The sequence below is a fragment of the Parambassis ranga genome, chromosome 6, assembly GCF_900634625.1.
Source record: "Parambassis ranga chromosome 6, fParRan2.1, whole genome shotgun sequence".
Classification (NCBI taxonomy): Eukaryota; Metazoa; Chordata; class Actinopteri; family Ambassidae; genus Parambassis; species Parambassis ranga.
In genome coordinates this window covers 10,191,399-10,215,316 of record NC_041027.1, presented here as the reverse complement: position 1 = coordinate 10,215,316, position 23,918 = coordinate 10,191,399, and the positions used below count along the sequence as shown (strand labels likewise).

The window sequence follows — 23,918 nt, the reverse complement described above, 5'->3', positions numbered from 1 at the left end:
TGATGCAGGAAAATGTCCATAATGTAGCTACACTCAATGACTAAAAGGGGGAAGCACAAAGAAATTGGCTGCTTTAGTCCGAGATGGTCTTTAAACTCTCTCTAAAGGGTGGACCAATTAATTATAGAACTGACTCTGTTTTCTAGCATTTTGTCTATATTTTCTACAACCGGGATTGTTTTCGACACTGATGTGGAAGTTTTTTTGTCAGCTGCCAGCTAGTTAGCTAGCAATCTGAGTTAACGCGACGAGTTTGCCTCAGTTCGTTTCTGATCGTATATGGTATTTTTTTGCCAACTTGTTTAACAACTTCATTTTTTACTGGCATTCCTGACGTGATGTACATCCACATTACACACAATGGACTTTTTCAAAAAGGTAAGTTTCTTGAAGAGGATACCAGTTGTATTTCTCGTTGTCTTAATCGAAAAAGACCTAGCATAGCCGATAGCTAACTTTTAGTTAACCGAGCTGATGCTAGCTAGCTATGGCGACGTCGCCAGGGCCAGGCAGTTCGGATATAGCTGTTAAATAGCCCGGTGATGTGCTGTGGATAAACAACAGCTTAACAACAAGCCCCGGCATAAGTAAGTGTAGTATTGTTTGAATTGGCAGGTGTACGTAGCTATTTGGACTCTGTTTACGTGTTATTTGGGAGTGTTGCTGTGAAGCTCTCTTGATCCTGTTTGTGTTCGGGACTTCTCAACAAACATAACTTGGTAATTAATATATTATCCTACCGTTCGTTCAGTGTGGTCATCAAACAATAGCGAGCTAATCTTGATGTTCGTGTTGTATTTTAGTGTCGGGCAGTTTTATGTCTAATCTGGTTAAAGTCAAGACAGAATAGTTACTCATTGTTTGCTAAGCTATCCTGGTAGCTTGTTATAGATATAATTTAATTTCTTTAGTTTAAATCTATCGAGTGTTAGTGAGTGTTAATGATCCTCTTCAGACCTGAGAGATATGCCTGTACATGTCCGGTGCAGCGACCAGTGCAGTCTGTTTGCTCCATTTCTGAATAATTGTTATTAGAATGAGACCATGAGTCATGGCTCTACTAGTGATCACAGCACAAACTAAAAGCAGGTTTCTGAAGTATTTCATAGCAGAGTTCAGAGTAAATTCATTTAAGATATGTGAGGTGTTGCACACTGCACACACACACAAGACATGAAGTATCAGAGCCAGGCATGTGAAACATTTGACTGAAGTCCATGCTGTTTAAAGTATTCCCAATACCTTATTCTTTGTGTAATGTAGAAATTGAATAATAAAGCAATAAGGCATCCTGCTTAGCAATGCTCAAATTACATATTTGTAGCATGTTGACAGAAATAGTCCTGCAGGTTTGGGACTGATGAGCTATCGCTTTCTGCTTATGATGACAAGATAATGTGTCTTTTCAGCATTGCAGATGTCAAGGTCACTATGATGGAGCAGAAGAGAAAGACAATGCCATCTGAAGGACTGTCTGTAAGTAACATCTGAGTCAGCTGTTTTATTATCAGACACAATCATCTCATCCTTTTCGGATGTGTTGATGTGGACAGCAGAATGATTCATTTCATTACACATATTGTAGGAGCCATATATCGTGTCAGTGTAGTAGTGAGTCGTTTGTCGTTTTGTAAGGCTGGTTGTTACAGTGATGGGGAATATTTGCGTCACATGAGTGTAGGTGATGACAACTGGGATCTATAAACCGGGCACTCACTCACCAGCACGGGTGTTAGTTAGGAGGAGAGAAGGAAGCTGGGTAGCCACAGTTTTTGGTGACCACAACGCAACTCAGTATCATAACGCAACGTAACGCAGCATATCGCAACATAACGCAACATACCATAGCGTACACCTTTTGCACATTCATCACCGGTTTATTCTTTTGGTTTTCCTTCTCCGCAATGCAGTGTTTTGTTTCATGATCTACCATATAAAATCTCATCAAGAGGAAGACCGCCTCAGCGTCTTTTTATCACACAATACAGCGTGTCAGACCAATAGGTCGGCTCCAACTTTCTTTTCATCTGGCGACTATTGGAGGTTTGAGGAAGTCACCACACATATATATGTGTAGTCCTGCTATCATGAATAATTGAATTTGTAGTAGAGCGATGATAATATTCTATATGTTTGCTGCTGTTGATTCTTTTATTTAGATATATTGTAGTTCCTATCAGTTGTGATCTGCTGCTATGCTTTTGTCATATTAAAGTGTTGTTAATGTTTTGAATAGATCATAAGCTAAAAAAATAATAATCCATGCTAGCTGAAACTCTGACACCAAAGAAAACTTGATGCATCCATATTAAGGGTTAAACCAGCAGTTATCTGTGTGTGGTGACATTTATCTTGGAGTACTGTGTAAGCGTTGTATGAATGCATATAGACTGTTGTTTTCTTTACTTTTCAGGGTTGTTAAATCTTCCAATCAAACACGTGGATTTAGCCAGTATTGGCACAGGTACTGCTTCCTTGAACTTTATTTTGATTTCTCTATGCATATTTTGACTTTTTTTTATTATAAGCAGGACTGATTCAGTCATTGTTGTTCGTTTCAGGCCTGAGGGTATGTTGAGACGTCTCGCCAGACCAGAGCAGAGGCGTCTAGGTGGTTCGGACGGGGACTGACGGCGAGGAGGAAAGACAGACGAGGGACCAGGGTGGAGGAAGACATGGGCCAGTGTGTCACCAAGTGTAAGAATCCAACGTCCTCACTCGGCAGCAAGAGTGGAGACAACGGTTCCAAGTCCCACAAGAAAGGTAGTGCTGGTGGTGGAGGGGGCCATAAAGAAGAGCCTAGTGCCCCATGTAGCAAAGTCACCAGTGAGCTGTCAAATGGCACCAAACCCCCAGAGGTTACAGTTGAGACACCCGTCATTGCTGCAGTGATGGGGGAGCCACGCAAAGATGAGTGCTTGGATAGAGATGGGCTCTCGATGCTTCGCATTGAGGAACTGTTTTGCTGCTACAAGGACGAACTGGAGGATGCCATCTTGGAGGAAGGCATGGAGCGGTTTTGTAATGATCTGTGTGTGGACCCGGCAGAGTTTCGCGTGCTTGTTCTTGCCTGGAAGTTTCAAGCAGCCACTATGTGCAAGTTTACAAGGTAAGATGACGTTTATGAGAATGGAGTGTGCTATTTTGGCTGCTGCACTGTAATATATACAGACACAGTACATAAGGACAAATCTTTAGCACAAATGGTTAAGACCTAGTCCAACTCGTGCTTTTATTCAGGGTGTAGCAACCACAAATACTCACTTAGACAAGCACAGACTACCTAGATTCAGATGTAAAAACATGCACTGTGTTTGATGATAGCAGTGAAGATGCACATCACTGTAATATCAACATCCCTAGTCCGATTTCCTTGTTGAGTTTTCCTGCTGCTCCAGTGACCTTCCCTCACCTTCCTGCTGCTGTTAGTTTTTCACACAAAATTCCACTTTAGCCCAAAAATAGTTTGGCTTTAATGACTCATGTCATTGCAAACTTCTCTTAAAAAGAAAGACTGATGACCCATCTCCACCTGACCAAAAGCACATCCAGTGATTCCTGCTCAGCGACTGAGAACAACACCAAGGCCTCTGCGCCAAATAAGGGAATTTTAGCACAGCAGTATTTGATTTAAATTCAAGAGAAAGGGTAAACATGATGTCCGCACCTTCCTGCTGCCATGTACATGTAGTTACCATTTGTCTTCATGAAGACGCTCATTTACACATAGCTTTTAATGTCGCCTTAGCCTTCACACCTAAATGATCATCTTCCCCAGTCAGTTTTCCCTAAAGGTGTGAAATGCAAACTCGGGCCACACAGGAAGTGGATCCTGCTCAGCACTCTCACTCTACAGTTGCTGTCAGAGATGAATAGGACTGCCTGCTGGCTGGGTCACTTGTCCCGCCTCTCCATCTCTGATCTGTAACTCAGCACTTTTCTATCCAGAGGCGTTGGACAATACCACACTCTGGTAACCAACGTGTTTCATTGTCAACTGATGCTTACTGAAGCGCTTTATATTACATATGACTTTAAATGGGTATGGGTCAAAACACAAACACTAAACTGTTTTGAAAATGGCACTGTTTCGAGTGTAAAGACAAAAATATGTGTCCATGTGCAGCATATAATGTATTTCTGTATTATTTGTGGTGTTATATGCACACAGCTGGTTGCTTCCATCAGTTGGTTTCATAGGATTTTTATTGTACCTTTTTTTTTTTTGTGCAAGTTTAGCTTTAGCCTAGGTCTGGTTTGTCTTTATTATTTCAATGAGAGGTCTTTTGTTCTGGTCCTTGTCTTGACTATAATTGTCCAATCCCATTTTGATATCTACTTCTGTTCTGTTTTTTGTGTCACCAGGAAGGAGTTTGTTGAGGGCTGCAAGGCCATCCAGGCAGACAGCCTTGAGGGTATCTGTTCACGTTTCCCCTTCATGCTGGTGGAGGCTCAGAGTGAGGAGAACTTCAAGGACCTATACCGCTTCACCTTCCAGTTCGGCCTTGATGCTGACGAGGGCCAGCGCTCCCTGCAGCGCGACATCGCCATCGCCCTGTGGCGTCTTGTTTTCACGCAGGACACACCCACAATCCTGGAGCACTGGCTGGACTTCCTGGCAGAGAACCCCTCAGGTATTCGGGGTATATCTAGGGACACATGGAACATGTTTCTGAACTTCACCCAGACTATCGGGCCTGACCTCAGCAACTACAGCGAGGATGAGGCCTGGCCCAGCCTCTTTGACACCTTTGTAGAGTGGGAATTGGAGCACAGGAAAAAAGAGGAGGAACAGGCACTGAAGGCAAAGGAGGAAGAGGGGAGGTGTACTGAGACAGAGTGTTCTCCCACTACAGATAGACTAGAAACAGAGGGAAGCCGCGGCTCACAGACGTGGGGGGGGCACTGACCAGGAAACAGAAGTATTTGCAAGAGAGGGAAGGATATGACCTATAAGTGAACTGTACATCTGTGAATCATTGGATGAACATTAGTATTACATTACAGCTGTTCATTTTGCTTTCTGTTTCTGTTGGGGTGGGATTTCGGCTTTGCAACCTTTTATTTTGGTTTTTGAAAGGGCTCTAAAAACTGTTATGTTTTAAGCACTTCTATTTAAGTTATTGTTTTACTTTTTCTCCTCCCATATGTTTTTAGTAATTGGACATGTGGTCCATTTTAATGTACACCTACCTATAATCCAGCAGAGTTAACTCACAGAAAACACAACAACAGAAAGCCATAACCTATTCCCACAATTGTCCTAGAGACAGTTTGGACCTGGTAACACTGCAGATATGTTTTAATAAAGAAGGGAAACCGGTCGACACAAATTATCTCACAATCAAACTAGAGGTTCACCACAAAGGTCAGGGTCAGAGAAATTATCTTGATTGGGCTAATGTAGTTATATTGTATGTTTTTATCTTGCAGTGCTGTGAGGATGACTTGGTTGCACTTCTTATTGCCTTCACAACTGTCCAGCTGCAATTCTTTGCTGAACAGCATTGGATTACGATTCTGTCACAAGGGCATTTGATTTATTTTTTTTTTTTTTAAAACAAGACAAAAGATGATTACATTTCTACACTTGCTTTATCAGAGTTTAAATATCCATTTTTAAAATCCACACGAACAGACCCACCCTCTCTTCTGTGTTGAGTGTTTTTTTTTTGCGTGTTACTAGTGCAGTGAGCAGCTTAGCTTGTTTGAGCAGCTGCTGTGCTCCCTTTTGACATTAAGCATCTACCGTTTTGACGTCCACCTGTTTCCAAGAAGCAGTTTGCAACATGAAAGATGTTGGGTCTTCTAAGATGCCTCATTGATCCAATTTTTAGGAAATCTGTGTTGCAACAAAACACCTAAAGCTAGGTCTTGGTCATTTCTGGACACATGATATCTAAGCCTGCATTACTTTCATGACCACACTGGGCACCACTAGATCCTACATTTGTTTACCTTCAGGAATTTAGATCTTCACATCCTCGAACTGCTATACAAGTGTGGGTACTTCACACATAATGTTGACTGCTGCTGGTGATGGTTGTATAATGAATTGCACAAAAAAAAAAACCCAATGGCATGCTAAGTTGCTATACTTGGAACCCTTTGCAGAGAGATTGATGTCAACTCCAGTTTCATTTGAAAAATTTTTTCCACATTGTAGATTGATCTGAAGTATAGCTTAGGGTGTTGAGTGAGTGTTAATTAGACATGCTGGTTAAAATTAAGAGTCTGTGATTGGGGTTCAGCGCAAGACGGTGGCCATCTGTTTGGTTTACATCTACAATGGTTTTATTTCAGACCCCCCCCCCCCCCTTTGTCCTTTTTATATAAAATGTATTGATTTATAATAAATAAAAACAGTGTTGAATTTTTGACCATGAAAATTTGTGCGTATTTTTTTTTAATTTCCTTGATGTCTCACAAACATTAAGCGGGCAGAGTGCAGCAGTATCTTAGGGATGGAGGATGGTGTGGGTGCACCAGGCAGAGAGCAGAGACTGGGGGCGGGGCGTCCACAGCTGCTGCTCTCTGATTGGTGGACGGCTATCCTGGTTACCAACCAACCAACCAACACAACACATAGGCACATGAGAAAACAGAAAAGGGTATATTATCTCAGCTAATGACTAACATAGTGCTTTTTTTATACGGACGAACATTTTTCTGGCGTTTACCACCATCAGCGTAAGGTGCGTACGTGACTGTGTATGTAAATATGAGCTTTTGTGTTAACTAGTTACATGCTAACTCGCTAGCCTACCACTTTGTTGTTAGCCGAACTGATGCTAGCGCTAGCCCGTGTCCTAACGCTGTCTCTGCCTCTTATCACAGTTTATGCAACTAACATTTAATCCACAGCTGTGGGAGAAATGGCAAAATACCTTAGTTTGAATGCAATGTTTTGTCAACGAAGCCTAGCACGTTAGCTTGTTAATGCCATACAAATTAGTGACAAAAGCTGCCACGCGTCAGCTCCCTACGCGAACACTTTTAAAATTGATTTTTGCCCAGTAAAATAAATTTGACAACGTTAATGAACACGCAGATATATTATGTGTTTGCTCTTCTGAACCGTTCAGCGGGTGTGGCGTAGACATTTTAAACAAACCGCATCCATGTCATGGGTAACCTTGGGTTTTTTTTCCATCTGTGTCCCTCTGCAGTGATGAACACACACGGCACAGATTTCAAAGATACGTCAAAATGGTGATCGCCTCCTTTTTTAAATGCAATATTGGGATAAGGTGAAGAGCATCATCTGCCATGGACAACGAAGTAAGGCTTCATACCAGTGTCCATCTACTGTGAAGTTAACATCACCTGTCATTTCACTTTGCACGCACAATCAGAAAACCTCTTTAGTTTTCAGGGCATTAATAATACCTTTATTTCACAGCCTTGTCTGAGGTGTTACTGTCTGTTTTACTGTTTTTTTCCAATCTTCCATATTTCTTTACCTCTCTTCTTCTCCTCCCCCTGACACTGGCAGATGCTGCTGTATTCTAGTTGACTTGTAAAACCTGAGTAAGGGCTTTGTGATTTCTTTGCTCGTCCTGCATGATGATGATTTGTGAAAAAAATAGAATGGCATGAGCTGTAGGTGGCTGTGTTGTGAAGGCTGCTGATGATGTCTACTATATTTATGTTTAATTTGCTTAATTTAGGCAGGCAGGCAGACATCTTGTGTGTAAGAGGGTTATTTTCCTGCAAAGTATAAACATAGTTTCAGGACAGTATATATTTTTTTTGCAAATTTGCAGCTCTTGGTTCATCACAGTTCCAAAACATTTTGAGTGACATGTATTATCACTGCTAATTGCAAGGACTAAGCTTTATGTATTATTCAGAGACACATTATTGCAGATGATAGCTCTAGTTCCAGTTTCTTTGCAAGCACTCTTGTGTTTACCCCTGACTGAGCGCACACAGGAGAACCAACTAAAAACACACCTGAATTTAAAAGGACTCCCACTTCATCTGGAATTTTAGACCCAGCTTGCCCTTAGAGATTAAAAATTGTGGTGAATCTTAAACCACCATCAACAGATTGACTAATTTAATATTACAATTCTTTTTGTTTTATTTATTGCCAGTTTTTAATGATGCCTCAATACACACTTTACACACTGACTGAACGCTTTATATCAGAGAGCGATAGAACAGGTGTTTGTGGCAGCCAGAACCCTACAAAAGTTATGAAGCTAAAACATTGCATGCTCTGTATTAAAGCTGCAATTTCAGAAAGACTGTGGTGTGATTGTGAATACCTGTGCAAGAATGAGGTGTTTTATAATTGTTTTCCTTTTAACTGGCTGATGTAGCATTTCCTGACTCGTCACTGTGTGTGCGTTTTATTATGTGTGTGTTCTTGAAGGAGAGGAAGGCGTGCCAAGGAGAGAAGCTTGCCTCTGCTGTAGATGACACTCTGGATGAATATTTAATCAGCCTCCAGCACAAAAACAGGTGAAGTGTGAGCACAGGCTGCTGGGGAGAGACAGATTACATTTCACATAGGAGACACACAACTCCTGCATGACTTTCAGTGCTGCCTAATAGGAGCACTGATTGGTTTAGTTCCTTGTACATTGTACTGCTTGTAATTTTTTTCATTACACTTCTAGTGGTAGTTGACGGATGTTTTTTTTTTCTTCAGGATCGCAAAGCGCCTTAGAGTCAAAGATCCCAGAGAGATTGAGTTGGAACGGCTTGAGCAGGGTTTTTCAATTTATCTTAACGGAGCCAATGCCGAAGCCAGTAGGAAGCAGCCTAGGAAGGGCCCCAAACACAAGCCTGTCGCAGGTATGCTGCTGCTGGACCCCTTTATAAGACCTTGTTTTGCCTTTATTTTGCCTATTCAGTCACATTTAGTCTTGAATCACCCTCTGCTTGTTGGTTCTGTCATCCCTACACCATATGGAACACCAGCTAATAGTCACCACTCCTCAGCTTGTAGTTTGCATGACATGATGCCATGCCCAGTCCCAGTGAATAAATGATAGTGACAGTTGTAGCTGGCAGGCAGTTTTGTGCTCTTCCTCTGTGTGCTGTGGACCATCTGCGTATCAGACAGTGTGTTCCTTCTCCTCTGAGGCAGTAGTCTGCTGCACACTGCTCATGTTCGTTTCTGTGCTGTGACTCATCGGCAGATGTCTGTAGAAGCGCCCACCAGCTAACTGAAGATAGAACTAAACTGGAGCAGACCCACAAGGAAAGGAGCCAAACTGCCCCGGGAAAGGTCCAGAGGAAAGAATGGGTGCAGGTAGAAACCTCTGATTTGTTTGTCTAATATAGTCATAGATCTAGCATCACTGAATTGATTTTCCTATGAAAGTACACATATTAACATTTTCTTCTTTTGTAATGTGACAGAAATCTTTTGAAATGTGTACAGAGGATGGACCAAGTCACACTTCCCCAGAAAAGCGCTACTCTGATGATTTTGAGCCCTATGAAAGTGTAGACATGGAGGTAGAGTGAAGCCATAACAATTCCTACTAAGCTTGTGTGTGGGTGTTTTTTTATATTTTGGGGAGGGGCCATGTGTCAGATGCAGCTGTCTGTACTACTAAGCATCCCTCTATTTCTGCCATTTCTTCATCCAATCACCATGTTCCCCAAAGAGCTCCAGTCCGCGCTCACCTCGTAGTCCCTGCTGCCCGAGAGACAGTTGCAAGGTGTCGTGCAAGTCTGAGAGTCAGGGGAGCCAGACAAACCAGGAGCACAACGCGAAGGTTCTTCTCAACCTTGAAGAAGTGAAGGTAAACAAATTTGTCATCCTGCCATGGTTACATTAGATTTGTATGAATTAGTTTTGTGCTCCTATGTGTTTATTTATGAGAATTCTCAGTGGTAGTCACAGAAATCAAAGGGAATGCTGTCCTTCCAGCAGACTTGTGTGTATGTGTGTGCCTTTGAATGCTCAGGATAATGTCTGTGTGCATGCATGCATACATAAATGCTGACCTTTGTAAACTAAGGTTTTGCGTCGGAGCCTGGAGGTTAGCATGCGACGCAGCAGCCGCGGCTCAGCAGGGGAGGAGTCAGATGAAGAGTGGGTAGAGGAGCAGATTGAGAGGGAGGAGAGTACTGAGAGTCTGGATGAACTGGGGTTACCTCTCTCCTCCTCCAAGTCCTCATCCAGCTCTCGACCCAGCAGCTCCCATAGTCCCTTCGATTCAGCAAACCTCATTGTCTTGGACTTTGGACCCTCACAAGGTAGGCTTGTATGTACATTTCATATTGATTTTTAGGGTCAAGACTGGTTCCATCTCCTCATCCGCGTCATCAGCAGTGACACAAGAAGTACATTAGCTATTACCATATGATAGCCCTGATGTCATGTTTGCCCACAACTGGAATGCAAATATAGAGATGCTTTTATTTCTGGTCAGAAAGGATTTACTTCACTATTTCAGGTCGCAAGATTGAACATTCTCTGTCTGCAAAGAGGAAAGAAAATGTGGACACATTCATACCCACCAAACCAATGTTGGTGAGGAGCAAAACATTGGATAGGCCGCCCTCAAACAACAGCTGGGATGGTCAGAGTAAGTTGAATGCTATAATTTGAAAACCTTCACACAGGTCAAATAAATGTCTGATGCACTTAAAAAATGTCCATCTCTTTCTTTAAGGGCCAAGGAGTCGGGTGGAAAGGTCCCTGTCATCAGCCAGAAAGACCTCTGTTGAGGAGGCAGACTCGGAGGCCATTGTGGGCAGGGTGCGCCAGGCCATACAAAGAGAAAATGACCTTGTGCAGGGTACCGAGCTCTTCAGTCGCAACATGGTAAGCTGTACCCTACTATGTCTCACATCTTTACTTAAAACATTTATTCAGTGTGAGCAGCTGTTTTTTATCTGAGGCTTTAATTTCATTTGCAGGGTAGCAGGGCACACCAGATGATGAATGGCTTAGTCCACCACAACACCCATGTCAAGGATGAGAACAATGTCTCTGTGGCCATGCACAGAATCACGCAAATGGGCCCCAGGTATACAGATATAAAATTACATTCATATTTGTTGAATGGTGCCTGTGGTAATCCTATACATGCTCCAGTGTTACAACACACATAATTGTCTTTGAACCTAGCATTAGAATCGTATAGTGTGTGCACTGTGACCTTGAAGAATTATTTATTGGTGTAGCTACCATGGCACTCAGCCATCGCTCATCACTAATACACTATGAAGGCCAGGGACAATAGACAAAGGAGATGAGCACAGAATCCTCTGTTATTCCCTGTGTTCAGGCAACAACAGAAACTGCTGAAAGCCTTAGAGCATCTTGAAGATGGACCCAGCTACAATATTCCCAGTGTCAAAACAGACTACAGCAAGCAGCCGGTGAGTCCCAGAGCACAGAATGCATAATCCAGATATCACTGGGTGTGACACCTGTAAATGTTTTGTGTTGCAGAGAAGGCAGTCCTCACCAGAGGTCACTCAGGCATTGTATGTTACCATGGAAATCCTGTCAAACTGGGGGAACGCTTTGCAAGCTGGCCTGACTGAACTGCAGTTCTTCTGCCTCAAAAATAAGAAGTTGTATGTGTCGCCTCACGACATAGACATCAGGAACGTTGACTACCCCGGCAATCTGGGGATACTTGTCAATGGAAAGGTGAAGGTGAGTTGCTGCTATATTTGCATCTTATTTAAAGGATAATATTTTTTGTACCATGATCTTTTTGGATGGAATGCTGGTGCAGGGGTTTTGCCTCTTATCCACTGACAGATGGCCTGCTTAGGATAAAGTGGGTAAAGAGAATTGATGGATGCATGAAAAAAATCATTTATCTTCCTCCATATTTGGACATTTGCATAAAAAAGCACAGTAAATCACTTTTTGCGTGACACATTGTGATTCATAGCAGAAAAAGAAAAGGTGTACCTTATAACATCTGTACTAGAAGGTTATGAAAGTAAACTAACATATGTGTCACTCATTATGTTTCATACAGGCTTCACACGGAGCTCTGCATTTGTTGTTGATTTTTTTTCCCCCTATTCTCTTTGACTGACAGACGACAAAAGAGCGCCACATGTGGACATGTCTGTTCCACCCACCCATCCAGCTTTACTTCATCATCAGAAACACAGAGCGCTCCCCAGATTTTGGAATATCTTCTATCAAAATCTGGAACTACAACCGAAGCCTTAGTGTATGTGATATATTTTTTTTTGCATTTCTGTTTTTAGGAATTGTAAAATAATCCTGAGTGCATTCAGTCCTTTGATTCATCCCTGTGTCAGATTCAGCAGATAGATCTGAGAGGGTGTTGTCAGTACAATCAGGGGTGCCTGTATTGACATGGTTACGTCAGGGGTGAGGTTCTCTTTAAGCAGTGGCTGGCTGAGCTGCCAGTCAGTCTGTCCAAATGTGGAACAGTGAGAGATTAGCCCCAGAGGATTACTGTAACGTGGGCGTCTGCCTCTCTGTGTCACTGCTGTTCATGGAGGGGTACAAAGACCCCATCGTATCTTTGTCTTCTTGACTACGGTCAATGTCTGTGTTTGATTCTGACTATGGGCTTGAAACTGTGAGGTAAGGAGCTGTTAGTAAGAAGTTGGTGTAGTTAGTTCTTACCGCTCAGAGGATTGAGCAGACTTTGGCTTGTTGTCTGTGATAGCACTAATTACTGCTAGCTTGGATAGCTTTTGTAAGAAACAGCTATTCTTAGAGGCTTTTCTAGAATAAAAATATCAGTATTCTAAACAATATGAGTACATGTTCTAACACTTAATGTTTGGGTTCACATTTTTTGTGTAAGTCTCTTTTATTAAGGCATTTTTTACATTAATTTGTTTAATTCTTGGCGATTTTCTTTCAGGACCTTGACATAGGTGCACGCCATATAAAGCTGTATCTTAACAGCACACTGGTGTTTGAAGGTGAGCTGGAGAAGGGCTGTGGCAACCACGTCTTCGACTACAGCACCACAATTGATCTCCGGGATTTCCAAGTGCCAGATTCCGTGTTTTCCAGCCCTGTGTCTTCAGGACACAATCTGCGGGGTGCCAGCCCCCATCGCTATGAGGACAGGAAGGGAGGAGACAGCATCAGCAGCAGCCAGCGATACCAGACATCAAATGCACTCTCAGACACAGCAGGCCAGACTGTGATAGACATGCAGGAGAAATCGCATATACCACTACCACCCATCACCCATTCAGCAGGTGTCTCATCTTCCAGTCACCGCTCCTCCACACAAAGAAACTCTTTTGACTTGTCTGCCTCAGAAACGCCCCACTCTCTCAGGCAGCAGGTGGAGCAGCCAGCACCTCTGGAGCAGACTGTCACCACCCAGCCATCGTCCTCACGGGTTGCTCCCCAATGGTTGCAGCCCTTAAGCAGAGGCGCCCCAGAGGGCTCAGAGACCAACAGGGAGAGGCCCCTATGGCTTGTTCCTCAGCACTCTGCAGAGCCCAAACCAACATCAGCCTCATCCACTTCTATGCTCCCAGAGCTGCCATGTAACCCAGGCCGGGTGTGTAGAGGGGTGGAGAGAGCTACGAATGGGGTTCAGTGGAAGGGTGATTCGTTGGATCTGAGCTGCGACCTGCTGGAGGAGCTGGGAGAGCAAAAGCCGGATAAACTCATCAGCGGACGCAGGAGCTCGTTCAGAAACAACATAGTCACTCCCAGGCAGACGGAGGAACTACAGATCAGAGCTACAGCACTGACAAACACCGGTAGGCTCATCAGTAATTCTTGAGGCCTTGCATTTCTGTCTCTGTATAGTAAATCATGTGGTTCATGATAAGTCATGAGAGAAGGCAAATTATCTGTGAGGAGGGAAATTATCAAAACTACAAACAGGGCCGTTTGGAGAATAACACTGAAATCTATCTTTTATTTTGTTTGTTTTGAAACAGTCATCACATGTGCATGTTTGTTTAACGCTGTATGTTTGGTGATAAATATGAAGGTAATGTACAGTTTTATTATATTATCTTATATCATTCGTTTGTTAGTACTAACAAAAAAAAAACATTTTTGTGTATCCTCCAGAGGAGCCGATGTCTTTGGTGACCACTAGCAGGAGGCAGTGCAGCTCCCGGGCCCAGCTTCACAGCCAGCAGGACAACACCCTCATGGAGTCCTGGGACTCTCTCACCAAGTTTAACCAATGCCAGCGTGGGCGCATCTCCAACATGGGTTTTGAAGGTGACGTCTTTGATGAGTTCCTTCAGCGCCAGGGCCGAGGTCCTCCCACACTCCCAGTCACCCCTTCCACAGCACCCAGGAGCCCACTACCCTCCTTGGCCACTCAGGGGCCATTGTGTGAAGGCCCTGATGATGATCCATCCATGGAGCGTGAGGATGAGTTTGAGATCCCTGTGCTGCCACAAGGTCAAAGGCTGGTAATCAACATTCTGTCCACCTGGGGTGATCGCCACTATGTGGGTCTCAATGGCCTGGAGGTGTTCAGCTCTAGCGGAGAGCCTCTTCGACCTGCTCATATCCATGCTGACCCCCCAGACATCAACATTCTGCCAGCATATGGCAAAGATCCACGTGTGATCACCAACTTAATCGATGGCATCAATCGCACTCAGGATGACATGCATCTCTGGCTGGCCCCCTTCACTCCAGGTCGTACACACACCATCTTCTTGGACTTTGGGGCTTCCTACCAGGTGGCCATGATCCGTGTATGGAACTACAACAAATCACGCATCCACTCATTCCGAGGAGTTAAAGAGGTGGAAATGCTTCTGGATGGAAGATGCATCTTCAGGGGGGAGATCGCCAAAGCCTCTGGGACTCTGTCTGGAGGTATGTAACCAGGGTAACGTTACTACTTTACATCCTTCATTCTGTGTAACTTTAAATTAACTTTCCACTTTTTTTCTTCACATCAGGCCTGGACCAGTTTGGGGACACTATCCTGTTCACCACTGATGATGAGATCCTGGAGGCCATGTCTCGTTATGATGAAACCTTCCTTAGTGAAGGTGATGGTGCTGAGAGCTTAGTGTCTGAGGAGGAGCTTCAGAGACCACGCACTGCTGACGGAGAGGGAGAGGAGAGACCTTTCACACAAGCTGGTTTCAGAGAGGAAGACCTCATCGTAAGTGGGTCAAAAAATAACGATAGAAAAATAAAAACAAATGTATTTTCCTTTTAACTTAAAGTGTATCCTGTTAAATAAATGACTATGTGGACCAAGATACAAATTATTTAATCAACCTCATATCACAGTTAAAAGCCTTTAAATGTAGGCATCTTATAGGAACTGTGACAAATCTGACAGTATGCTGTATGCTTTATATCTTTTTCAGTTAAAACTTCAACTCAACCCCCCAGTGAGTCAGTTGGAGAACAATTTGGAACAAGTTCCTGGGATGTACACTGGAAAGTGTGAGTTGATTATTCATATCATGTCATCATGTCTTCCTCTTTTGCTTAGTACTTAGGATACTACAATAGCTGTCCTCCTTTATCTCAGGCCTTAGACTGGACCTGGTGTTGACTTGGGGTGACTCCCATTACATGGGCCTGACGGGGCTCGAGGTGGTGGGGAAGGATGGAGAGAGCTTACCTGTAGACCTTAGTATGATGGCCGCCTCGCCCAGGGACCTCAATGACCTACCAGAGTACGGGCATGACCTACGCACGCTTGACAAGTACGTTTCACACTACATGAAACATCTAAATCCAGCCTAAGGTTAAATGATGTTTGGCACTATTCTCATCATCTGCTTTTATCATCTAGACTTATTGATGGCAACAACATTACAATTGAAGACCAGCACATGTGGCTGATTCCTTTCTCCTATGGAGAGTCCCACATCTTGAACATTACCTTCAACAAGCCGCAGACCATCGCTGGTCTCCGTATCTGGAACTACAACAAGTCCCCTGAAGACTCATACAGAGGGGTGAGACGCTTAACTGTTGAGATTCAGATATCGGTGTTAATGGTTGTTACAAGACGATGACCAGAACCTTCTGCACACACATCAGACTGTGTAAAATAAAGCATGTAAATCTGTTTGTTCAGGTGAAAATGATGCACGTGTTCTTGGACGATGTTGCCATCTCTCCATCGGAGGGATTCCTGATCAGGAAAGGAACTGGCAACTGTCACTTTGACTTCGCCCAGGAGATCCTCTTTGTTGACTTCCTCCAGACGCCCACTGATAACAAGAGTAATGAAGACTTCCACAGGTGGAGTACAAAAAAAAAAACATGATTGTTTTATTTAAAACTATTTCAAATGTTCATTTTGTTAATATATATTCTGTTTCTGATTCAGGAGAAGTACAAAGAAACAAGAACAGGCCAGCATGGACTATGAAGCTCCCATCATGCCTTGTGGATGTATCCTTTTATAAACTGGCCTAATGAGCTCATCAGCTGCCTGTGTTGCTCTTGTCTGCACTGCCGGTTCAAAAATACTTTTTTAATAGTTGCACAAGATCAGATTTGAGTTGAGGGAACATAAATGATCAGCATCAGGGACATGTTTTTTAAACACAAAAGCAAAACAACCAGACCGGAGGAGCAGTTTTTGTTTCATAATTTAAAATGCATACGCAGCAGTGTTTTCACTGACGTCCTTGTCATGCCCCATTTAACTTTCCGGTAAAATATGAAACAATTGCAGGTCAGGCAGGTGAAGTACAGCACAAACTTTTCTTTGCAGATGATTTATGACTGGACTCTGAAAGTCTGCTCTGTTCTGAACCAGGCAAAACTACATCCAGGAAAGAACAGGGTTGGTCTTTCTGTCCCGATGTGATATGAGATGCTCCATATTCCTTAACCTTCACCTGTCAGTCATCTTTCAGCTGCAGCTGTTAACAACCTGGGGAGACCCATACTACATCGGTCTGAACGGGCTTGAGTTTTACAACCAGAACCACGAGAAGATCAGCCTCAGTGACAACAGCATCCTTTCTGTATTTTCTTCATGTGTCATGAGCTTTTATCTTTTTTCTATTTTTATTTGGTCAGTTTTTTTATGATATGTCAGTGCCAATATAAATACTAACATTGCGGTGGAAAGTAGCTATCATTAATATCAATCAGTTGGCAGCAGTCCTGAACATCATGCCCACCAGACATTGCAGCTTTTCCAGACAGTGTGAATGTACTGGATAATGTGAGTGGTGATGTGAGGACTCCAGATAAATTAATAGACGGAGTCAACAGTACCTACGATGGAAGACACATGTGGTTAGCCCCTGTGCTCCCTGGACTGGTGAGGAAATGTGCGAGCGATCACACAGCACGTGGACTCGAATCACAGCTGTACTGAGAGTGTTCACTTGTTCCCGTGTAGGTGAACCACGTGTACGTCATCTTTGATCAGCCGGTGACGGTGTCCATGATCAAGCTGTGGAACTACTCAAAGACACCTCAGAGAGGAGTGAAAGAGTTCGGGGTGAGCCTCTCTGTCCTGCTGTAAGTTTGGCAGTCACTCTTAGATCCCAGGCTTATATGTTTCTGTGTGTTTGCATACAGCTGCTGGTGGATGACCTCCTGGTGTATAACGGCATCTTGGATTGCGTAAACCACGTGGCACGAGGCATTCTGCCCACATGTGATCCGGTGGTACCCTACCACACTATCCTGTTCACCGACAATGTCTACATTGCGCACCGTGAGAGGAATACTGTCATCAGGTAACCTAGTGTTTGGAGATGTGATTGGTTAAATCTTCCTCGCGGCTTGTGTTAACAGGAGCTGACATGTGAATTACTGTATTAGGTTACACCTAATATCCCCGATTGTTTTGAACAGAGCTTTACTTTTTTCCCCACTTCAGCCCTCGTGGCAGCAGACACCACAAACAGTGAGTAACAGAGCCCTGAAAGCCCTGTGTCAGCACCTCCCTGTGGTCAGTCCCTGTATTGAAGGTTCCTCCAGTGCCCTCAAATAGTCCCCGAGCCACCCCACACCCTCCTTTTACCACATGCTTGACTTGTGATGCCTCTTCCTGACCTTTCTAGCTCCATTGTTCAACTTTACAGCCCGGACCTAAAGGCTTCAAGCTTTATCAGCCCTCCATCTCATGTCTTGTTACCCTCCTCCAGTTTCCCCATAAGTGGAGCAAATGTGCTTAAATCTGCTTTCTTGCTGTGTTACAGTAATTATGTTGAGGATCAGGATGTGAAGATGACCAATGAGAATCAGATCGTTCATCACAACAAGAAGAAGCCGACAGCAGATCCAGGTGATACAGAGAAACAGCTGGCCCCGTGTGAATGATCATTACCGTTATTACTACTTTTTGGTGCTGAAAACGTATCCTCTCTCTCACTGTAGCTCTTCGACCAAAAACCTGCATGACTGATGGTGGGAAACATGGAAAGAGGAGGTACTGACCGACAAGCAGGCAGACTTGGTTTCACTGAAAGCAGATCTGGAAGGGGGAGGACCTGGCTGACTTTACCTTAAGTCTCAAAACAGCCACCCAGCCATGATTTTCTTCAGAGGCTCACACTGAAGAGGACAGTACACGGGGTTTGCACACAAGCACACACAATTTCCACTTTATGGTTGGATTTACTCCCCTTTCTTTTTTTTTGCTGTGAAAACACACCCACAGATACACTGTACCTGAACATGTAGTGTACATGTAGTCCCCTCCACAGTGCCAGGAAATAAACCTGTGAGGCTGCAGTTATCAGCCATTTTATTGTGCCTAGTACAAAAACACCATATCTGTGGCTGCTATTTGTGACTTTTGTGCTGCATATTCTAATGCTGCTTGTGGCATGTAAATATCCCTCCCCAAAAAAAACCCAAAAAGCTCCAAGGCCATATGGATACACTATTACATCAGGACAGGAGCCTGGAGGATCAGCTCTTGGCCTAATGAGTTTACACTCCCCTCTGTGCACCAACTAATCATAATGCTATGCAGCCACTTATTTATATCGTAAATATTTATATCTGTTTGCAACTAGTGTCTCAAAGTCTGATCTTCTAGTGAGGTTTTCACCTTTTGGAAGATTTTTATCAATGACTTATTGTACAATTTTAATAAACTATGAACTGAAGCTGTACAAAGATTTACTAAGATCGATTTGGCATCACAAAAATTAGCTCAGTGTAATTTTTTCTGCTTAGCATCAGGTAGAAAAACAAAGCTTGTTTGCAATCCAAGTGACCTTCACTGAAGTTGCTACGTAGAGTTTTGGGAGGCAAACACTACTTGAGCAGATAACAGGTTGAAAAAAAAAAGTTTAGATTTTTTCAGTAGAGCAACTTCTTATATGCAAATACTATAACCTTACCTCAAAGTGAGAAAAGCAGTATTTAAACAAAGGATGTACGTGGTTGTACCTTATCATACTAGGTGTCGTGCTTTTCTGTTATTTGATATTTAACGTACTAACTTGTTGCATGGGAAAGCCTCCTCACATTAGCTGTTGTAATCTTAAAAAGCTTTTTAATTTGGAGGTTTTTTTTTTAATATGCTTCATTGAGCCCAAGTGTAAACCTTTTCACTACTCCTCACAGCTGGGAGTAACTGTATATGAAATGCAGTTTTATGTATTTAATTTGAATATGTCCCAACAGCAGCAACAGTCTCTGCTCTGTGGAGAGCGGCGGCTGTGGTTGTGTATATGTGACGTTTTAGTGTTTTTGAAATATTTAATTATTTTTCTAATCTTGATTAAATATGTATATTTGATGTAGGTTTTATTTGAAAGAATAAAAAAACTGAAAAAAAATACTATCTTTAATCAGTGTTCTTAATAAGACAATAAATATAACCTATTTATATTTTTTGTGTGGGAATGAACAGCAAAACAAAAAAAAACAAAGGGGGACAAGTGATTTCCATAAATATATCCTGAGATATTTTAATGCAGAATCTGCTTTACATTTCATGGTGTTTGTAAGGAATGACCATTCAGTTTCAGTGTGCAGTAAGCACATTAGCACATTAGCAGTTAGAAAGTGGCGACAGAGCCCCCGTCGTGCCCACTTATACAAACATTTAGCTGGAAAGACTGCGTTTCTGCAGACCGACGAAGATTGCAGTCTCAGATCTTTCCTGGAAAGGTCCCGTCTTCCCTCTGGTCATCCCATTTCTGGACCTAAAAGGGTTCAAAGGCAGACATGAATATTTATTCTTTTAAAATTCATTTGTCCAAATTTGGTGTTGATTCCTTAAAATACCACTGGAAATAACACTGCGAGTTCAACTTAAGGCCCTTTTTTGGGAGGGTAAACAGTAATGACTGATGATGTTCAACGTTCAGTGTCTGTGGCTATAAAAAAACTCTTCAGTCCCATGTTTTGATTTTCCAGACTGAGAGGAGACACAGGAATGTGAGGAACGATAAAGTTGTTTGACCCCTGCTAAAAACACTCAGCCCACTGAAGGGCAGAGGAACCCTTAGACAATGCTTAAGTTGAAATACTGTAAGCAAAGTATATAGTTACCCAGGACATGGGGCAGAGGGATTTGTAGACCCTCCTGTACCACTCACAGGGGGTGGTGTCTACGCCTTTAGCATCCAGAGCTTTCTGGCAGCGATGATAGTCTAATAATAGACATAAACAACAATGACAATGAATATCAAAAATAGCCTTTAAAAAAAAAATCTCAAACCAGATCCACACCCACACAGATCAGGCCTTGTATTAAAATGACAACACATTAGGTGTTTGTCTTTCATCAGGGACGACTTGGTGTGACCTTGACATGCTGGTCTTACCTAGGTAGTTGGACCAGCAGTTCCTGGTCTGGTTCTGGTTGGGGAATCTGGCATCAAAGGGAGCTGTGCGATATTTCTCCAGTTTCTCTTTAATGTCCTCAGCCATTTTAACCTCTGTCAAGAGAGCATTATTATCAGCAGCTGGCCTTTGGACACTCACGGCAAACACGCACACCTCCACACATAGATGACAGTAAGCTCTGCAGTGAAAGGATTGACTTTTGGATGCTGCTGCCTCAGCAGAGGATTATTTTGGGGAGATGTTTTTTTAAGGGGTGCTGGATGTCGTCTATAGAAATGTGGCGTTTCCCCTTAAATAAATTGTCTACACACACACAATTTATAAGACTAAACATGCATTCGACTTCAAATCAAGCGAATACTAATCGATATTTTACCCAAAAATGCGATAATGTATCGATTATGACCAGGCCATTCCAACCGCTTCCTCCTGACACAGCTTCGGTTTCTCTTTCTTTTTCATACAAACAGGTGTATTTTCCTTTAATGTTCATTGATTAATGTCGAAAACTAAATCTATAAGCAACGAGTAACGAGTATTCTCTTTTTTTTTGCCCAGACGCCGCAGCGCAGCCCACGTTGTTCATATTCATAAAGATATATTTCCATACACAGCCTGTAAAAAGCGCATGTGTCAGAGCTGAGGGTGCGGAGAAATGTTTAAAGAAATGAAAACATGCAGGTGAAACGTTACCTTTGTCGCAGTTTCTGGCTGGAGCGCAAAGTGACTTTTATACCGGACGGTGAAAGTGTGTGTGTGTGTGTGTCTGTGTGTGTGTGTGTGTGCCCTTCCTCTGATAAGCGATGCGCGCCTCACGCGTGCGCTCCGGTTTTGATACTGCAGCCGTGCAGTTCTATCCTATGGGTATGGCGGACTCAGGTCACATTGAGAGGAGAGGATCGGCTCTTTTAAAAAACGGGTCCCAGCTCAGACCACCTATACACACAGGTCTGCTGTGAGAGAGAGAGAGAGAGGAGCGAGGAGTGGACGTGGAGCCCCGCAGCTGCTGCATTTTGCTGCTTTATTTCACAGTTTTTTGCGCACTCAGTCAAAAGCGGAAGTTTGATGTCCTTCTGCCTGACTGTTAATCATTCATAGATGTTTGGGCTCTAGGTGAAAAAGCCTGTGTTTGGATATTCAGGCGTGCAGCCGGTGACAGTAACATGACCTACTGCTGATGCTCCAGGAAGCCGCTGTCTAGGAATTAGCCCCCCGCTGCCAGGACACATTGCGCGGGGAAGCAGAAGAGCGCCACCCTTATTAGTATTAATGCGGTGCATTATTTGCGTTCCTTTCACCAGATTAAAGAGGTGTTTTAATTCGATTTGTGTTGCGGTGACTTCATACCCTTCAGTATGCACTTTGTAGCCTCATGTGTTAAGGTTGCAGGCAGTACACCCATCTATTCTCCTCATCGTTGGCAGAAAGCAGCGGGCTGCTTGTGCCCCTTCCTGCCTCCTCGCGTCTCCTCCAGCCTCCCCTCCGCGCCTCTATCCCCCCCTTCCTTCCTTCCTTCCATGCACACAGGTTTAGAGAGAAATGATCCCGTTATTTCCGTAAAAGGAGCCACTTTCCATTCCCTGGATTCAGCTCAGGAGGGCAGGAGCCTGCGAGCAGATGTGCGTCATGGTGAATATATGACGTGGTGTAATTATTTCTGGAGTTTAACTGCACGGCACAGCCCCACTGATCGCCTACGTGACTGACTTACAGACATTCATGGACAGTTATAGGCGGCACCATGCGGCAACCTCTGTGCCTGAAGTCAATGTCGAGCTGCAATGCGGCCTCTGGCCGGCAGAGGCCGCCATTTGACTCCCATTCAAAAAGCATCAAATTCTCTCATGAAATAATAATAATAATAATAATAATAATAATAATAATAATAATAATAATAAATCTTCCACTGTTTATTATGGTGTCCCTTCAATGCCCCAGTGATCCATCTGAAAATAATTTGATAATTATCAATAAATATCCAAAGATTATTTAAGTGGTGTGGTTGGATTGACAGGTCTGACACCTCTGCACTGCATGCTGGTAGTTTAGTTGTAATCGTCATTATTTTATACATAGGCGTAGCTACCATTATATCATATTTTCTCCACCTACCGCTGTCTCGATTGCTCGTGAAAAAAAATCCGTTCGACTTGATTCATAAGAGAATAACCTCACCGCTGAAATCAACTCTTAAGTTTTTCTGGTTACCACAGCTACAATACCGTTACCATAGTAACGGACCTAACAAAGCCAGTGGCTTTCATCGAGCGAGCGTAAAACACCGTAAAGAGAACCGTCAGTGCTGGTCGAAGCTGGAGGAGGTGACGTCAGTGTCATCCCACAAAGTCCAGCTCATGCTAAAGCCTTACTGTTTTGTCACATGGCCACAGGTGACGTTAGGTTGATGTTAAATCAACTTAGAAAAGTTGGATATCTTATCTTATCAGCAAGGATAAAATAAATGTAACGGACCGTCAGGACACAGTGGTGCACTGTATTAACACTGATGTAGCAGATAAGGCAGTGCATCATTATAAACACATCCACAAAGTTTGTTGTGAATTAAGCAGTTTTATAAGCATAATATATATATAACCCTACCCCCCCCCCCCCCCCCCCCCCCACACACACACACACACACACACACACACACACACACACACACATTTTAATGCTTCCTACGCCACTGCAGACCCTTAGTGGATAATGTCACCATATTACTTACTTATTCCCTTAGACCTAATTAGTCTTATCCCTTCTGAGCACATCTTTAACAACAGACACACACACACTTTCACTCCGCCTACGCCCTGTCATACAACAATGCCCTTCGCTCCATCGAGACAGGGTCTAGTCGACTTGGTGAAAAGGGCAAGTTCCCTGTTCCAGCTGTGTCTCGCTACTTAGAACAGGAAGACACACTTCTCGGAATCTGTCTCAGCAAACAGGCTTTTATAAGTTGGGCCCTTTGGGTCAATATGAGGTCACACTTTATTACTGTTCCATCAGACATGACACACACTTAACATTTAAGATACAAAATTAAGCTAAAAATATAATTCTAAACAATAACAAAACTATCTAATTTTAGTGAACTTTTTCATATTCAAGCTTGTGATGATTATTCATTTTTTAGTGGTGTGGTTGTTTTTACAGTCAGTGGGGGGCATCGTCTACCCTTACTGCACATGGCATGGCTGCT

General features: G+C 43.2%; 3 protein-coding genes across 4 annotated transcripts; 2 read left to right on the top strand and 1 right to left on the bottom strand.

Moving 5' to 3' along the window:
- The first annotated feature begins 8 nt into the window (after nt 1-8).
- dcun1d3 (defective in cullin neddylation 1 domain containing 3) lies at nt 9-5,554 on the top strand. Its single transcript, XM_028408444.1, has 5 exons — nt 9-378; nt 1,410-1,476; nt 2,414-2,464; nt 2,562-3,109; nt 4,366-5,554. Exons 4-5 carry the CDS (start codon nt 2,676-2,678, stop codon nt 4,907-4,909), a joined length of 978 nt encoding a protein of 325 aa, XP_028264245.1. The 5' UTR covers nt 9-378; nt 1,410-1,476; nt 2,414-2,464; nt 2,562-2,675; the 3' UTR covers nt 4,910-5,554.
- A 1,011-nt stretch (nt 5,555-6,565) lies between these two features.
- On the top strand, nt 6,566-19,534 carry katnip (katanin interacting protein). 2 transcript variants are annotated; one of them, XM_028408645.1, is made up of 28 exons: nt 6,566-6,695; nt 7,170-7,281; nt 8,381-8,469; nt 8,660-8,805; nt 9,153-9,265; nt 9,376-9,474; nt 9,627-9,764; nt 9,984-10,221; nt 10,422-10,553; nt 10,641-10,792; nt 10,888-10,997; nt 11,259-11,352; nt 11,426-11,635; nt 12,033-12,170; nt 12,840-13,701; nt 14,021-14,788; nt 14,875-15,083; nt 15,295-15,373; nt 15,462-15,639; nt 15,729-15,894; nt 16,017-16,183; nt 16,272-16,336; nt 16,796-16,906; nt 17,080-17,219; nt 17,301-17,402; nt 17,483-17,643; nt 18,109-18,194; nt 18,287-19,534. In XM_028408645.1, exons 2-28 carry the CDS (start codon nt 7,270-7,272, stop codon nt 18,343-18,345), a joined length of 4,824 nt encoding a protein of 1,607 aa, XP_028264446.1. In that variant the 5' UTR covers nt 6,566-6,695; nt 7,170-7,269; the 3' UTR covers nt 18,346-19,534. The 2 variants fall into 2 exon arrangements, with proteins under 2 accessions (XP_028264446.1, XP_028264447.1); XM_028408646.1 differs by lacking the exon at nt 8,660-8,805.
- A 273-nt stretch (nt 19,535-19,807) lies between these two features.
- On the bottom strand, nt 19,808-21,654 carry cox6b1 (cytochrome c oxidase subunit 6B1). The gene is made up of 4 exons (XM_028407982.1): nt 21,410-21,654; nt 20,695-20,808; nt 20,420-20,520; nt 19,808-20,070 (listed from the first exon to the last, which is right to left on the bottom strand). Exons 2-4 carry the CDS (start codon nt 20,798-20,800, stop codon nt 20,017-20,019), a joined length of 261 nt encoding a protein of 86 aa, XP_028263783.1. The 5' UTR covers nt 20,801-20,808; nt 21,410-21,654; the 3' UTR covers nt 19,808-20,016.
- Between the last annotated feature and the right edge of the window lie 2,264 nt (nt 21,655-23,918).

Coding starts and splice junctions, on each gene's coding strand:
- dcun1d3 (XM_028408444.1), top strand. CDS start 2,676: ATGGGCCAGTGTGTCACCAAGTGTAAGAATCCAACGTCCTCACTCGGC. Junction 3,110..4,365: donor ACTATGTGCAAGTTTACAAG/GTAAGATGACGT, acceptor TTGTGTCACCAG/GAAGGAGTTTGTTGAGGGCT.
- cox6b1 (XM_028407982.1), bottom strand. CDS start 20,800: ATGGCTGAGGACATTAAAGAGAAACTGGAGAAATATCGCACAGCTCCC. Junction 20,521..20,694: donor CTGCTGGTCCAACTACCTAG/GTAAGACCAGCA, acceptor GTCTATTATTAG/ACTATCATCGCTGCCAGAAA. Junction 20,071..20,419: donor CCCTCTGCCCCATGTCCTGG/GTAACTATATAC, acceptor GAACCCTTTTAG/GTCCAGAAATGGGATGACCA.
- katnip (XM_028408645.1), top strand. Junction 8,470..8,659: donor AGCCTCCAGCACAAAAACAG/GTGAAGTGTGAG, acceptor TTTTTTCTTCAG/GATCGCAAAGCGCCTTAGAG. Junction 18,195..18,286: donor GAAGCCGACAGCAGATCCAG/GTGATACAGAGA, acceptor CTCTCACTGTAG/CTCTTCGACCAAAAACCTGC.